Genomic DNA, 14,225 nt, shown 5'->3' with positions numbered 1-14,225 from the left:
GCCAAAAATACCTACTCATAATTATCACACATTACATCCAAGAATGTATGGTATGATCCTGCAAAATTATGAGCACTTCTTGCATCTGAGTGCTCTCTTCTCTCAGTCCACTCTGAAGGAGTTTAGGTTCCTCAGCATCTTACAATGAGCATTTAAAACCTTGCAAGTCCTTTAATGATCCAAAGCCGTTTCAATATCCCTTGCAATAGACCACTGTTGTAATCATAAAGAGTAAATTATGATTAGAGTTACTAACTATTCCAAGCAAAATTTCTATGCCATAAAAAAGGGAGAAGAATCAAACTCCATAAAATTCATTAGCAACCTTGCTATTACCAGTCTGTTTTACACCTTTGAGTAGTAGCTTAGTAAAATTTGGTATTGTTACTGGGTCATAACATTTTTCTCTTAAATATAAAACAGTATATCTTAGGCTACATTTTTTAAAAAAATTGGCATTGTGAGAGCCATATGCAACAGTCTACATGCAATTTAACACATGGGTGCATGAAGATACACTGAACATGTAGAGCCATTTGAACATGTAATTAAACTGATTATATTCTTAAGTATTTACACGTACATTCTTTGATTTGCGTGTACACTCATGGTAGGCACAACATTTTGCTCATGTTTCTTCTGTAGATCTCAAGCCCTTATTTTTATATCATATATGTATAAATCATGAGTTAGGCTATAAAGTCAAAAGTGAATGGGGTTTTTTTGGGTGCTTGACTTGAGGCCTGATTATCAGAATGAGCTTTGCATTCACTGTCTGAAATCTAGTCCATTTTAAGGTATTGAGCTTAGCAACCGAAAACACTACTAAATTTCAAATGTAGGCATTAAATGTCACTAGTACCTATTAATTGTTTCTTAATCATTGCAGAGTTAAAATTAAGTAACTATGAAAACATCTCTAGTGCTTACATATTTACAAAATCAGCAGAATTAATAGAAAACTAGTAAATATTTTCTTTGTGACTGGATATGTTGAAGCCAAATTTCAAAAGTAGTCAGTACCTTTGCATCTTCAGAATTACACATTTTACAGTTCACAGAACATTTGACACACGAAATTATTAGATTTTTCATGCACAAAAGGTTTTGTCTGTGCCATGTTGCAGGTTGACAAAAACTGGTCTGTTATGATGATTCTGGGTGGAATAAATATAAGTTGTCTGTTACTCTCATCAACACTGAAAATAACATTATATTTGTTATTAGCTGAAAAATGAAACGGAGAGTGTACCGTTTATAAAAATATTGTTATTGACTTCAGACTTGATATTCCTCAGCAATTCAAATTTCAAGTTATAATTTAAAGACATTCCGCTTTACTGCTGTGCTTAAATATTTTGCCACAAGTGGGCAATCTTCTCTAAGCCAAATCTCAGTATGCCCAATTAGCATGTTAGTAATTAGTATGAATTGCTACTGGAAAATCTGGAATTTAAATGGTAAACTAATGTTTACTCAACAGACTTCCAAGTATTATTAACTTGTTTGAAGACCTGACAAATCTTTGATACTTTCTGTCAGCATAACAATGATTTAGCAATCATTGTGCATTAACTTTGCTCTTGGTTTGTCTGTTAGCATGAGATATGCCATTATTGTTTCAATCCATTAAAGCAACATTTATACTTCAGTGATAAGTGAATTTGTATCATCTGCAAGCATTAAAATAGTAAATAAAAATATTTAAGGTTTGTTAAAATGTCATGTATGTTTCTAAACCTTTGGTTTTGAATTGCATTCTTTTTTCCTCTCCTATACAGGCTGGATTTTTCAAAAGGCCACTAAAGAACAAAATGGAGACATGAATACTTCCAAAGGAAAATATGTTGCAATTAAACAATGATCTGTCCTCAGGTCTGTCTCAAATATCTGACTGTAAATCTATAAATATAGTTATAAATTTGATGGTCACAGCATTTTCTGAACTCCATCATGGACTAATCAAGGTGTAGTTTAAAAAAAAAAGAACAACAACAAACAAATCAAGTATTTAGGTGAATGTTTATAAGGGAAAACAACAACCATATAGTATTTTATAATATGTTAAAAATATCTTAAGCTGTTACTCATTTTTGGAGAGTAACTCAATTTTAAGATTCTGAGTTGTTTTCTGTAGGGAAAATTGTGTATTCTTTCTTTTAACAAATGAAATAATTCTTTGGCCCAAATTACGAAGAAATTAACTTGTAAATACTAATCACAATATCTTCACCTCATTTTCCTTTTTGAAAAAAGAAAAATGTTCAAAAATCATTTTTCATAATTGACAATTGACTATATCAGACTTTCAAACCTTGAACAAACATCACATAGTGAGGTATATTTGATAAAGATATAGTCCAGAGACAAAGGACAACTGCAAAGCCTGCATGACACTTGCAATTCCAAAGGGTTTTTTTTCCTTCTTAATGTACTTTTCCAGATATACAGAGGACATTCTATTAAATATATTTCTATTATTAACAAAACTATTCAGGATTGATCCCTTAACTCATATAAATGTCTGAACCAGAATCTGATTTTTAGCAGGTCTTTAAAATTATGCTCACAATAATTACAAGCATAGCTGATTGTATATTGTTTGCAAATAAGCAGATTCATATTTGGACTCACAAACGGAAGTGCCCAGAAATATTGTAGATGTTTGGGGTGGGGAAGGGTTTAGAGGCACTCTGACATTTGCTCCTTACTGTGTAATACAGTAGCTTCTTGAAATATCCATGAAAATTACTGTGTAGCTATTTAATTCAATAGGTTGAAAGTTCCGAAACAGATAATTATCAAAGGAACAGTTATAAAAACATTGACAAGCTTTTTGTATTACAAACCACACCTCACTCATTACTCAAACTTAAGTACTGATGCAAATTTGTATGCTATCTATCACTTTATAAATTATGTTTATTTTGTATCAGAGATTTAAAATGTTTTATAATACACTGAAACATAGATACTAAAATAATATTTCTCTAAACCCACGTAGAACACTCATAATCTTTGATATAATGCTGCCTTATTCTTTCTCATGGGTCACCATCCTTCTACACGATGAACATATGTGGACATGCTTTCATCTTCCAAAAATAGACCAGCATTTAGACAATGGAGTTAATTCATCTCCTTGGTACAAATTTTGCCAAAATGCAAAAAATACTGTGTTTTTTCCCAAATAACATAACCTATCAGGTATATTTGCTCTCTTCTTCGATAATATTCTTATCAGATGTTTGGTTTCTTTTTAATAAGAGTGTATATTTTCTATAAAAGTGACCTTTGATGGAATTATATATGTTGGCAAATAGGTCTCTGAAAATTTGCTAGAGGGTGCTTCATTATTTGAAAGATGATATTAAGGGAAAGTCATGGAGTACCTTATCTACTTTTTGGCTTATATTGTAGTTCTTGGGATGGAGTTGAGAGTCATGAATATAGCAAGTATGACTTGGTTTGAAAGTGTTTATAAACTTTCTTTCATATTCAAAAAAGATTGATTGCACAATCATGATTGGACTGGAATTGCCCATGTCTAGTATTTTATTAGAAAGTATGGCAGACTTATTCTTTATAAATAATTGGGCTTTTGCTGCTGTCCCATGGAGTTTGTTAAATTCAGAGTAAACACACCAGTGTCAATGGACTTACTTCAAAGGTATGTAGGTATAACTGAGAGCAGAAGTGGGCCCTCAAAAGCATGGGTGTTTGTTGTCATGGTGATGCTCACAGGATAAGAAACAGAATGGAAACAAAACTAGGATTTGAAAAGTGGCATGTAAACTACCCTCCTCCCCACTGTATTGAGTAACAAAATGGTCTGCAGTTGAATGATGCAAAGGTCCACTCATGGCACAGTAAAGATGAAAATAAATGTTAAACAGCTGCTTTATTCATGTCTGAAGTCTAGTTTGCACACTATGGAAGTAAAGGTTTGATAGAAAGACATGGACACATAGGGTATGTCTACACTTGCTCCCTAGTTTGAACTAGGGATGCAAATGCAGGCATTGGAAATAGTCAATGAAGTGGGGATTTAAATATCCCGTGCTTCATTAGCATGATTTCGCCAGTGCGCTAGTTCGAATCACAGTTGATTCGAATCATGAAGTGCGCGCCGGTGAAATTATGCTAGTGAAGTGCAGGATATTTAAATCCCTGTTTCATTGACTCTGTCAAATGCCTGCATTTGCATCCCTAGTTCGAACTAGGGTGCAAGTGTAGACATACCCATAGAAAGGATGTTGTCTGAGGTTCTTAGTATGGTGATGAGGGCCATATATGTGAATCACACAGACAGATATATTAAAGTATTTATCCTGATAACATCACGGGGAGATAGGAATAATAGCATTTTCCCTATTTTTGTAGTGAGATTAAGGGTGCATCTACACAGCAGGGTTTAAATCAAAATAAGCTATGCAAATTGAGCTATAAAGTTTGAGTAGTTTATTTCTAAATAGCTTATTTCAAAATCGGGAGCATCTACACAGCACTTATTTCAAAATAGAGCACTCTTCCTCTGATTTCCCTTATTCCTCATACAACGAGGGTTACAGGAATCAGAGTAAGAAGTTCTCCAGCTTGACAGTACTTTGACATTATTTCGAAATAACTGCATGCTGTGTAGATGTGGACTAAGTTATTCTGAAATAATACTCGTTATTTTGAAATAGGGTATGTCTACACAGCAACATTAAGAGACTTCTCTTCAGTTACGTAGGACATTGGTGGCAGAGGAGGATTTGAAACCCCAGTCTCCTGAATACCTGTCTCATCCTTTAACCACAAGGCCGTCCTTCCTTCCCCACGCATGATTAACTACTGTATAAAAAAATCTCAGAGGGGTAGCTATATTAGTCTGTAAAACAACAGTGTTTGGAGGCATAAGTTTTCATGGGTAAAAAATACTGTCAGATGCATGGAGTGGAAATCACAGAGGTAGGAAGATATATACACTAGCATATCAAAAGAGGAGTTACTTGTCAAGTGTAGACAAGTGTTAGGGAAGCCAATTTAGTAAGAGTGAATTTGCTCCCAGCAGTTGATGGGGAGGTGTGAATACCTAGAGAACACCTGAGCTACCTCTGTGAATTCCACTCCATGCATCTGATGAAGTGGTTTTTTTTACCCATGGAAGCTTATACCCAAGTAAATGTGAAAGCCTTAAAGGTGCCACAGGACTCCTTGTTGTTTTTGTATGTGTATAATATAATATATTGGTGCAGTGCTAAGGCAGATAATTTAACATGTGGCATGTCCTGACTTTCAAGCACTTCACTTTCCAATTGTGATGGTCTGTTAAGTGGTATTTTTTAAATTAAATGTTATATTTAATTTCTGAGCAATGTTAATGACTAATATGCATCAGCAACCATGTTAGGTTTTGTATACAATATTTCTCTAGAGAGAATATGAAATTATTCTTTCTGGGTAAAGCTTATTTCCATATATTTTTGTCATACTTTGTATCAGACATAATAGACTTTATATAATTGCCTTTCTTTTCTGCTTATTCTATGATGCATTCTTCCTGCTAATTCTTGCTCTCTTACATTTTTAATTTTTTTAAAATAAACTGTTTAAACATGTAAAGTAAGTACTGCCAGGGAACACATCCTTATCACATAACCTGCATTAGTAACACATTATTTCTACTCCATAGAACCTTTGCACATGCCATCACACAAACAACATTAATCTTATTTTACATGCCGGAAAAAACCCCACTGACACCGATGGTGCACATTTTAGAAACATGTCATGACATTCTGCTTCATATATTTGTTAAGGAGCAGGTCATTGTAATTTGATTCTAATAATTAACAGTTGGTGGGCAGGCCAGTTTAACATCGTGGCTGGTGTATATACCCAGCCCATAACATTTAGCAGACTAAGAGTCCTAAGTGTGTACACAGGGAATCTTTCATCCTCTGATTCCCTTTGAAGGTATTAGTGCAATACAGAACATCTTTTAGGATAGACACCTATGATAAGTGAGATATTCTGGTGTTCTGTAAGCTGTTTTTCAACAGGTGTAAATTGTCATACCACCATTCCATCAGCTGAATTTTCACCCCTGCCTACATAAGTATTTGAAGTGTGAATATTTGTATGTAATTAAGGGCAATATTTTAAACTTTGAGTTCTAAATCACACCCTCAAATAAGCAGATAGACATTTTGAACCTACAAATGCATAGTTTGCACATACAGGCCATTCATGTTGCAGTTATTTTATGGATGCAACTTAAGCATCAGTGTGCAAAAAACTGATCTGTTTCATTTAATCAGCTCTGAAAATTTGTTGCTGTCACATAACATTAAATTCCTCCAGCACTGGTTGAGATTTTTGAATTATTAATATTGATGGGACTCTTATCCCACAGATTTTTTGTCTCAGAGAGGTAACTGTGATAATCTGTATCTACACTCCCACAAAAGCTTATGTCCAAATAAATGTTAGTCTTTAAGATGCCTCATTGCTTTAGCAGAATTTCTGTGTGAGAATACTACATGTGATAGATAGCTATCGCTGTTATGTACATATGGTGAAAGTAAAAGCCCTCTTTTTCAAACAATATTTAGAATGGAATTAGAACCTCAGTCAAAGCCAAAGATGGCCTAGTCGGCTGACATGGTTTAAAACACAGGATCAGCAGTACACCAGAAAGTAAGGTGGCTAGTATCATGTCTAACCATCTTTGGCTTGCCTAACTGGGAATCGGGTACCCATTTTTGAGGTAGGTAAACAGAGGTGGCCTTTCAGTGTCAGAGCAAGCAAGACACAAACCTGCAAACTTCAGGCCAGTGCATTAACCACTCAGCCACCACATATCTACTGAAACCTTACAGTAGCCTTTAAAAAAAAAACTTGGAAGGCACCATATGGACAACACATGGGCATCAGCGGGGGTAAGGTGAGAGATACTAAAGGAGTGAACATCATTGTTTATTATATCATTTAAAGTAATAATTGTTTGAATTTTGCACACTGTGAGAGAATCATAAGAAAACCTGTTACATTCTGCATGATATTTGCTTCTCTTCTGTACAATGTTTTCATACATTTTATCAATAAATAATAAACATTTCCCCGGACAGGTTGACTATTTGGTTTGTTTAATATAATATTGTTTCCTAAGCGATATGAAAGAACCATCATATGAAAGGTGTTTGTCATATAAATAGAAAAAGTATTGTAGAAGTATGCATTGGGACAAAACCACAACAGCAAGGCATTTCTGGTGGCCATCATTAAGTATGAAATTATTGTAGCTAAAATAACTATAATATTTCTAACATCTAGAGACAAATTTTCAAAAGAGCCATTGAAATTGCAGGTACAAATTTTGTGTGCACACATCATTTTGGAAACTTTTAAAATAACAAGCATACGCGACCATTCATACCTATACATAATGTCTAAACTCCTAACACTGACAAGATTTCACATCACCGTGGAAATTAAAAATAAAAGCATATTGTCTCATTATGTTATCTGTCCCTCTAGCCAATCTTCAATTGTTCCCTGCAGTTTGTTCTTGAATACTGAGCTGTCTTGTCTAATTAAAATGACTCATCACTTCCTCCACATTTCTTGGAAGGCAAAGGTTGCTACATTTATTTCACAGCACAAATGTGTTTGTAAAATGTAAATCAACTGCACTCCTACAATTTTTTAACTAAGTGATCTTATCAGACAGAAACCAGCTTCAACGATGAATCACAACTCTGTACCAACAACATCCTGTCTCATTTGGGAAAATGTTTACCAAAACTTTTATGATGTATCTGTCTGATAATTAGAGCTGTCTGAAAAATTTCTTTTGAAATCACATTTTTAAAAAGAAATGGGATTGGAGAAGAATTTCAAAATTTTTTGCAATATGCCCCCACCATTTGCTGGCTCCCTATACTGACACTACTTCATGGCTACGTCTACACTGGCATGAATTTCCGAAAATGCTTTTAACGGAAAAGTTTACCATTAAAAGCATTTTTGGAAAAGCGTGTCTAGATTGGCAGGCTGCTTTTCCACAAAAGCACTTTTTGCGAAAAAGTGTCCGTGGCCAATCTAGACACGATTTTCTGCAAAAAAGCCCCAATCGCCATTTTCGCGATCGGGGTTTTTTTTGCGGAAAACAGTACTATGCTGTCTACACTGGCCCTTTTGGGCAAAAGTCTTTCGGAAAAAGACTTTTGCCTGAATGAGAGCAGCATAGTTTTTCTGGAAAAGCACTGATGATTTTACATTAGATCGTCAGTGTTTTTCCGGAAATTCAAATGGCCAGTGTAGACAGCTGGCAAGTTTTTCCAGAAAAGCTGCTGATTTTCCGGAAAAACTTGCCAGTCTAGACACAGCCGATATGAATAAACCAAAACCAGAATCTATATTCTCAAGTCAGTGACACAAAACTGGATATAAACCAGGGCAGGAAAGATACATCCTGGGGCTTTGTAGCCAGACAGGAACCCCCCTTGTAACATCCATTTTTGCTTGCCTGGAGCATCCAGGGCACACAGAGCAGAAGGCCCAGGCTGTGTGACCGTGAATGGCTGTAAACAGAGATACGCCAATTGCTGACCAAGAGGCTGCCAAGGAGTGCCCTTGACTCAAACCCATATTGATACGAACACACATACATCCGCGGGGGGAGGAATCTCTCGCCCAGTAAAAAATGTCTAGTATTCACAATTTAGTTATCTCTCTTGCAAGTGTAAATTAACTTGAAACTTGTTGTAAGAACTGGCGCCACAAAACGGACCAGTACAATTTGGCATCTTAGATAAGAAAGAGGATACGGGCCCCCAGGGGTATAAAGATGGGTGCAGCAGCGCATTTTCTCTGAGTGTCAATCTACCATCTATCTGCTGGTCGGGTTAGGTGTTTGATCTCCCGAGGTTCCAAAGGGGACGCCCACCTCATATTCGTCTTTCCTAGGAATTGAGAGACCGGCCCTGGCCTGACACGCTGAAGTCGAGAGGCACAGAAAGGGGTAAAAATTGTACCTGGATGTGGTCCTTTGTTTAAGTATATATATAGTGTTAGAGCTCTTTAAAGATTAAGCTGTCACTTGGTACCATTATTTCTATTTTCTATCTTTACCTTTTTCCTGTAATCATTGTTAAGACCTATATATATATATTTGCTAGCATTTAAGAAATAGAGCAATAGCCATTGTAACCATATGATTTATAAGCTTCTTTAATAAACCTGTAACTGTTTAAGCTTTAACCTGACTCCTTCAATTGCTGTAATAGAACCAAGCACAATTTAAAAGAACTTCAGCCGGTCATAAAGGGACAGACATAGGGAGAGCTTGGGCGTTTGGATCTGTGTCACTCCCAGGTGACAAGATCCATTGGGGCACCTTTTCAGCCTTTCCTAGGCTGCCCGCTGCGAAGGAACCCCTGTGTTCTAGCAGCTAAAATCTAAGGTGTAATAAGCTCTTCCTATATAACGGGGTGTCTGTTGGCCTGCTGGCCACCCTCTGCGACAGGACCCCGGTCCTAGCAGTAAAGACCGGACGTTAAACCTTTTCTCGGAAACACACACACACACACACTGCCCTGACCGTCGGCTGACAGGCTTATATCTGGCCTGCCAAACCTTTGGATCCAGCCTGCTCCACCAGGACCCTCAAACTGACTTCCGGTCTGCTGCAGCATCAGCCTCAGAATGGCCAGCTTATCGCTCCATGTGCTGCTCTGTACCATGCGCCCAGTGGGAGAACTTGGTATGCTGCCGTGCCCCCCACTCCAGCCCAATCATAATAGCTCTCCTGCCTGAAGTCATAACCCTCTCCTTCACCCAAACTCCCTCCCGGACACCACATCCTATACTGCACCCCAGCTCCTTTCCCCAAGCTCCCTTCTGCACTCGACCTCTGTCCCAGACCCCACAACTACTCCATAGAAAAGTTCAGCTCTTTACCACTTACCAAAATCTTGGAGTGCCGCCCCGCATCAAAAATTATTGCCTAGCCCTGTTTTAGTACCTCCAGCTAGGTTATATTTCCATAGTTCGTTTATAAGAAGTTCATGCAAGACAATATCAAAAGCCTCACTGAAGTCAAGATATACCACGTCTGCCACTTTCCCTCTATGCACAAGGCTTATTACCCTGTCAAAGAAAGTTATCAGGTTGGTTTGTCCTTAACATATCCATGCTAAATATTACCTTATTATCTTCTAGATCTTTGTCATTTGATTGCATAATTATTTGCTCCATTATCTTTCTGAGTACAGACATTAAGCTGACTGATCCATTATTCCCCGGGTTGTTCTTATTTCACTTTTATAGATTGGTGCTGTATTTGCCCTTTTCCAGTCTTCTGGAATTTCTCCTGCCTTCTGAAACTTTTCAAAGATAATAGTTAGTGGTTCAGATATTTCATCAGTTAGTTCATTTATTATTCTAAGATTCATTTCATTAGGCCCTGGTGACTTGAAGACATCTAATTTGTCTATGTATTTTTAACATGTTCTGTCACTACTTTAGCCTCTGATCCTACCTAATTTTTACTGGAGTTCACTATGCTAACCATCAAATTGCTGCCAACCTTCCTGGTGAAAATCAAAACAAAAAAGTCATTACATGTTTTTGCCATTTCCACGTTTTTATTGTCCTCCTTTGCCCCCAAATAATTGACCTATCTGTCTTTGGTCTTCCCCTCTTGGACCTCTTATTGTATTTGTTGAATGCTTTCTTGTTTTTCTTTATGTCTATTCCTAGTTTTAACTCATTTTGTGGGTTTTTTGGCCTTTTTAATTTTGTTCCTATTTTATTTGTATATATTCATCATTCATGATTTGACCTAGTTTCCACTTTTTTATAGGACACTCTTTAATTTTCAAAGCATTGAAGATCTACTGGTTAAGCCAAGGTGGTCTCTCGTCATGTTTTCTATCTTTTCTATGCAGTAGGAGAAATTGTTCTTGTGCACTTAATAATGTCTGAAAAAACTGTCAAATGTCTTTGTTTTTCCTCTTAGACTTGCCTCCTATAGGGTCTTATTTTCCACCTTCCTCAGTTTGCTAAAATCTTCCTTCTTGAAATCCATTGACTTTGTTTTGCTATTCTCTCATCTATCATTCATTAGAATCATGAACTCTACCATTTCATAATCACTTTTACCAAGGTTACCTTACATTTTCAAATTCTCAACCAGTTCTTCCCAATTTGTCAAAATCAAAAAGCATGAATGGGCTTTGATTTCACACATCAGAAAATGGCCCATGAGGTTTCAAAATAAACCTCATTTAAACCTTATCTAAAAATGGATGAAGAATATAAATACAAAATATTTGACAGAAATCTTGCTTACTATGGTTCTTAACTAGGAATTGATTGGCAGATGTTGGTTACTGTTAGTTATAAAGAAAAAGAATCTCTTTGCAACTGTACCAAATTTAATGCTTTGGTAAATATTTTGAATTTACATAGAATACATTGGGAGGTCACATGAATAGTTTCACAGGTAGATGGGTCCTTACATGAAATTCACTGGGATTATATTGCATTTTGATCTAAATTTTTTCACTGTGTGTGACACATGCTAATGGAGAAATTTTCCCCCCTCCAACTGATAACCTCTCCTCTCCTTTGTGATTACATGAACCATATCTAAGGAATGTTCTTGCTGTAGGCCAAATAACATCCTTGTGGCAGCGCCACAAGAAATAAGAATAAGATGAAACTATTACATGCTATTTAATGTAATTTAGCATGTGAAAATAAGGAAGAGACTGCCTCATATAGTCAACAAGTGTGCCATGCATCACTGGTAGTCCAGAGACTACAGCATGGAAATCACCTCCACATGATAATTGAGTACCAGGAAATCAGAAATTTCAGCTCAGAGTGGATTGAGGCCCACACTGCCATTTTCATAATAACTTTTCAGTGTACGGTCCCACTTTAAATGTTTTCAGAGTTCTCCTACCTTCATGCTATTCAGCTCAAAACAATCTGATGGTTTTCTTTAACCATAAGATAAAACAAATGTTGGACTATAGTTTGTATGATTTCTCTCCATAAAGAACACTTCTAGTTTCTTCAGTCCTATATCCTCTTTCCCAGCTGTTGTGTATCTTCCTCCATTATCAGAGTCAAGTATATACTGACAAATAGCTTTATAATATTCCATAATAGTCCATTCCTGATCTATCCATCTTTCTCTGTTTGTCAAGTTGCTTCCTCTCCCTTTCAATCCTAACAGCTTTTGTAGGAAAGTCAGATTATTTGGGATGATGTATTTACTCTATCAGATCATGTATTTATGCTTTTATTTCCCTTGAGAAAATTTGGTTCCCAAAGTGAACTGAAGTGATTCTCAAAGGCTACGTCTAGACTGGCCCCTTCTTCGGAGGAGCCCTATTCCGGAGGATCTCTTATTCCTACTTTGAAGTAGGGCTTTATTCCGGAGGATCGCGCCAGTCTGGACGCTCTTTTCCGGCTTTTCCCCAAGCCGGAAAAAAAGCGGCGGCCATGTTTATTTAAATCCCACGGAGGATATTTAAATCCCCCGCAGATTTCCCTATTCCAAAATTAGAAATTAGCATGCCTCTTCCGAAGAAGGGGCCAGTCTAGACGTAGCCATAGTGTTAGGAATGGAAAGACATGTGGCTTGAAACAGAGTATCAATACAGTTGGAGATCTGATATGAGAGCTGGAGATAAAGGACTTCAAATAAGAAAATGACCTTTTCAACTGAGAACGATGGTTTGGAGTAGGCCCTAAAATTTTCCAGTCACAGAAAATAACTTGGCCAGATTGAATGTGAAGGTAACCAATACACAATCTAGTTTGTGAACAGTCCAGTGAAATCACAGCAAATAAAATTCACAAATGGGAAAGAAACTGCGAATTCCATTTTGTGTATTCTGAAGTATCAAATCTTCATAAGCAAAATATTTCTACAGTATCATCCATTATTCTAGTTCTGCCTTTTTTCTCATATCCTCAGCATTCCATATAATTATACAAATGCAGAAGCCAAAAGTATAAAAATATGGTTCACTGAATGATTCACTGCATGGATTTATCTGAGTAACTCAGCTTCCTCATTAGTACAGAACTACTAATTATGCAATGTGTGTGAGTATATTGTTAATCTCTCAGTATATTCAAAATATGTCTTGATAGATTTTGACTAAATAGTGCCGACAGATCATATGTTGTTGCTTCTAAAACAAAAAATATAAAAAGATTGAGATGTCACAGATTCTAATTAATACCCCCTGCTGTCCATCCTCTAGAACTGCTCTGAGGGGAATCCAAGCATCTGATGCTCTGAGTGTATTTAGGTTCTGCAGCCTCCGGGGTCTGGCACTGTTTTTATGTTGGCCTCTCTGGCACATGACCTAGGACCACAGCTGACCCTTAAGACAAGCCACTTTTCCAGAACTCCACCACAAAGTGAAGTTTACCCTCTTTAACTCTGTTAGGGTATGTGTACACTACCACCCTAGTTCGAACTAGGGTGGTTAATGTAGTCATACAAACTTGCAAATGAAGCCCGGGATTTGAATTTCCCAGGCTTCATTTTCATGTTGCCTGGCGCCGCCATTTTTAAATGTCTGCTAGTGCGGACTCCGTGCCCGCAGCTACACGCGGCATGAACTAGATAGTTCGGACTAGGCTTCCTATTCTGAACTATCTGTATGCCTTGTTCCACGTTCCACGAGGCGTACAGATAGTTCGGAATAGGAAGCCTAGTCCGAACTATCTAGTTCGTGCCGCGTGTAGCCGCGGGCACGGAGTCCGCACTAGCGGACATTTAAAAATGGCGGCACCCGGCAACATGCAAATGAAGCCCGGGAAATTCAAATCCCAGGCTTCATTTGCAAGTTCATATGACTACATTAACCACCCTAGTTCGAACTAGGGTGGTAGTGTACACATACCCTTAGGGACATACAGCAGGTGATAAGCACACTACTTAATGACTTCGTACTTAGTCTACTTTCGTCCACTTTTCAGCCACCGGCCTTCAGTATTCCAACCCAACATGGTGACAAACAGCTCATGGAGAAGGCAAAAGACTGCACTTCAAAATAGAGTTTGCAGTGTGACACACAACTGCAGTATTCATAACCCCTCCCACAGAATATGCAAATTGTACAGCCATATTCCCAGTTAATCACAGATGTTTCCCAAAAGAATAGAAAAAAGGAAAAATAAGATACCTAAGGAGGGAGAATCAAACT

At 37.2% G+C, this 14,225-nt stretch overlaps 2 protein-coding genes across 3 annotated transcripts in view; both read left to right on the top strand.

Annotated features, from left to right (window-relative positions):
- The window catches only part of ITGA1 (integrin subunit alpha 1), a 130,650-nt gene extending 123,541 nt beyond the window's left edge, over positions 1-7,109 (top strand). Inside the window, exons 30-31 of one of the 2 annotated variants that reach the window (XM_006139526.4) lie at positions 1,782-1,875; positions 4,689-7,109. In XM_006139526.4, the coding sequence (XP_006139588.2) occupies positions 1,782-1,826 (45 nt within the window). In that variant the 3' untranslated portion in view covers positions 1,827-1,875; positions 4,689-7,109. Of the gene's footprint in view, positions 1-1,781 lie in introns of both variants that reach the window. The other variant, XM_075932480.1, reaches the window with a different exon arrangement.
- The window catches only part of ITGA2 (integrin subunit alpha 2), a 133,264-nt gene that overhangs the window by 648 nt on the left and 118,391 nt on the right, over positions 1-14,225 (top strand). The window contains exon 2 of the mRNA XM_075932477.1: positions 1,782-1,875. Coding sequence (XP_075788592.1) covers positions 1,845-1,875 — 31 coding nt within the window. The 5' untranslated portion in view covers positions 1,782-1,844. The remainder of the gene's footprint in view (positions 1-1,781; positions 1,876-14,225) is intronic.

Source organism: Pelodiscus sinensis, chromosome 6, assembly GCF_049634645.1.
Source record: "Pelodiscus sinensis isolate JC-2024 chromosome 6, ASM4963464v1, whole genome shotgun sequence".
In the NCBI taxonomy this organism is placed as follows: Eukaryota; Metazoa; Chordata; order Testudines; family Trionychidae; genus Pelodiscus; species Pelodiscus sinensis.
Note: the sequence above shows the minus strand (reverse complement) of the source record. Positions and strands in the feature narration are given on the sequence as shown.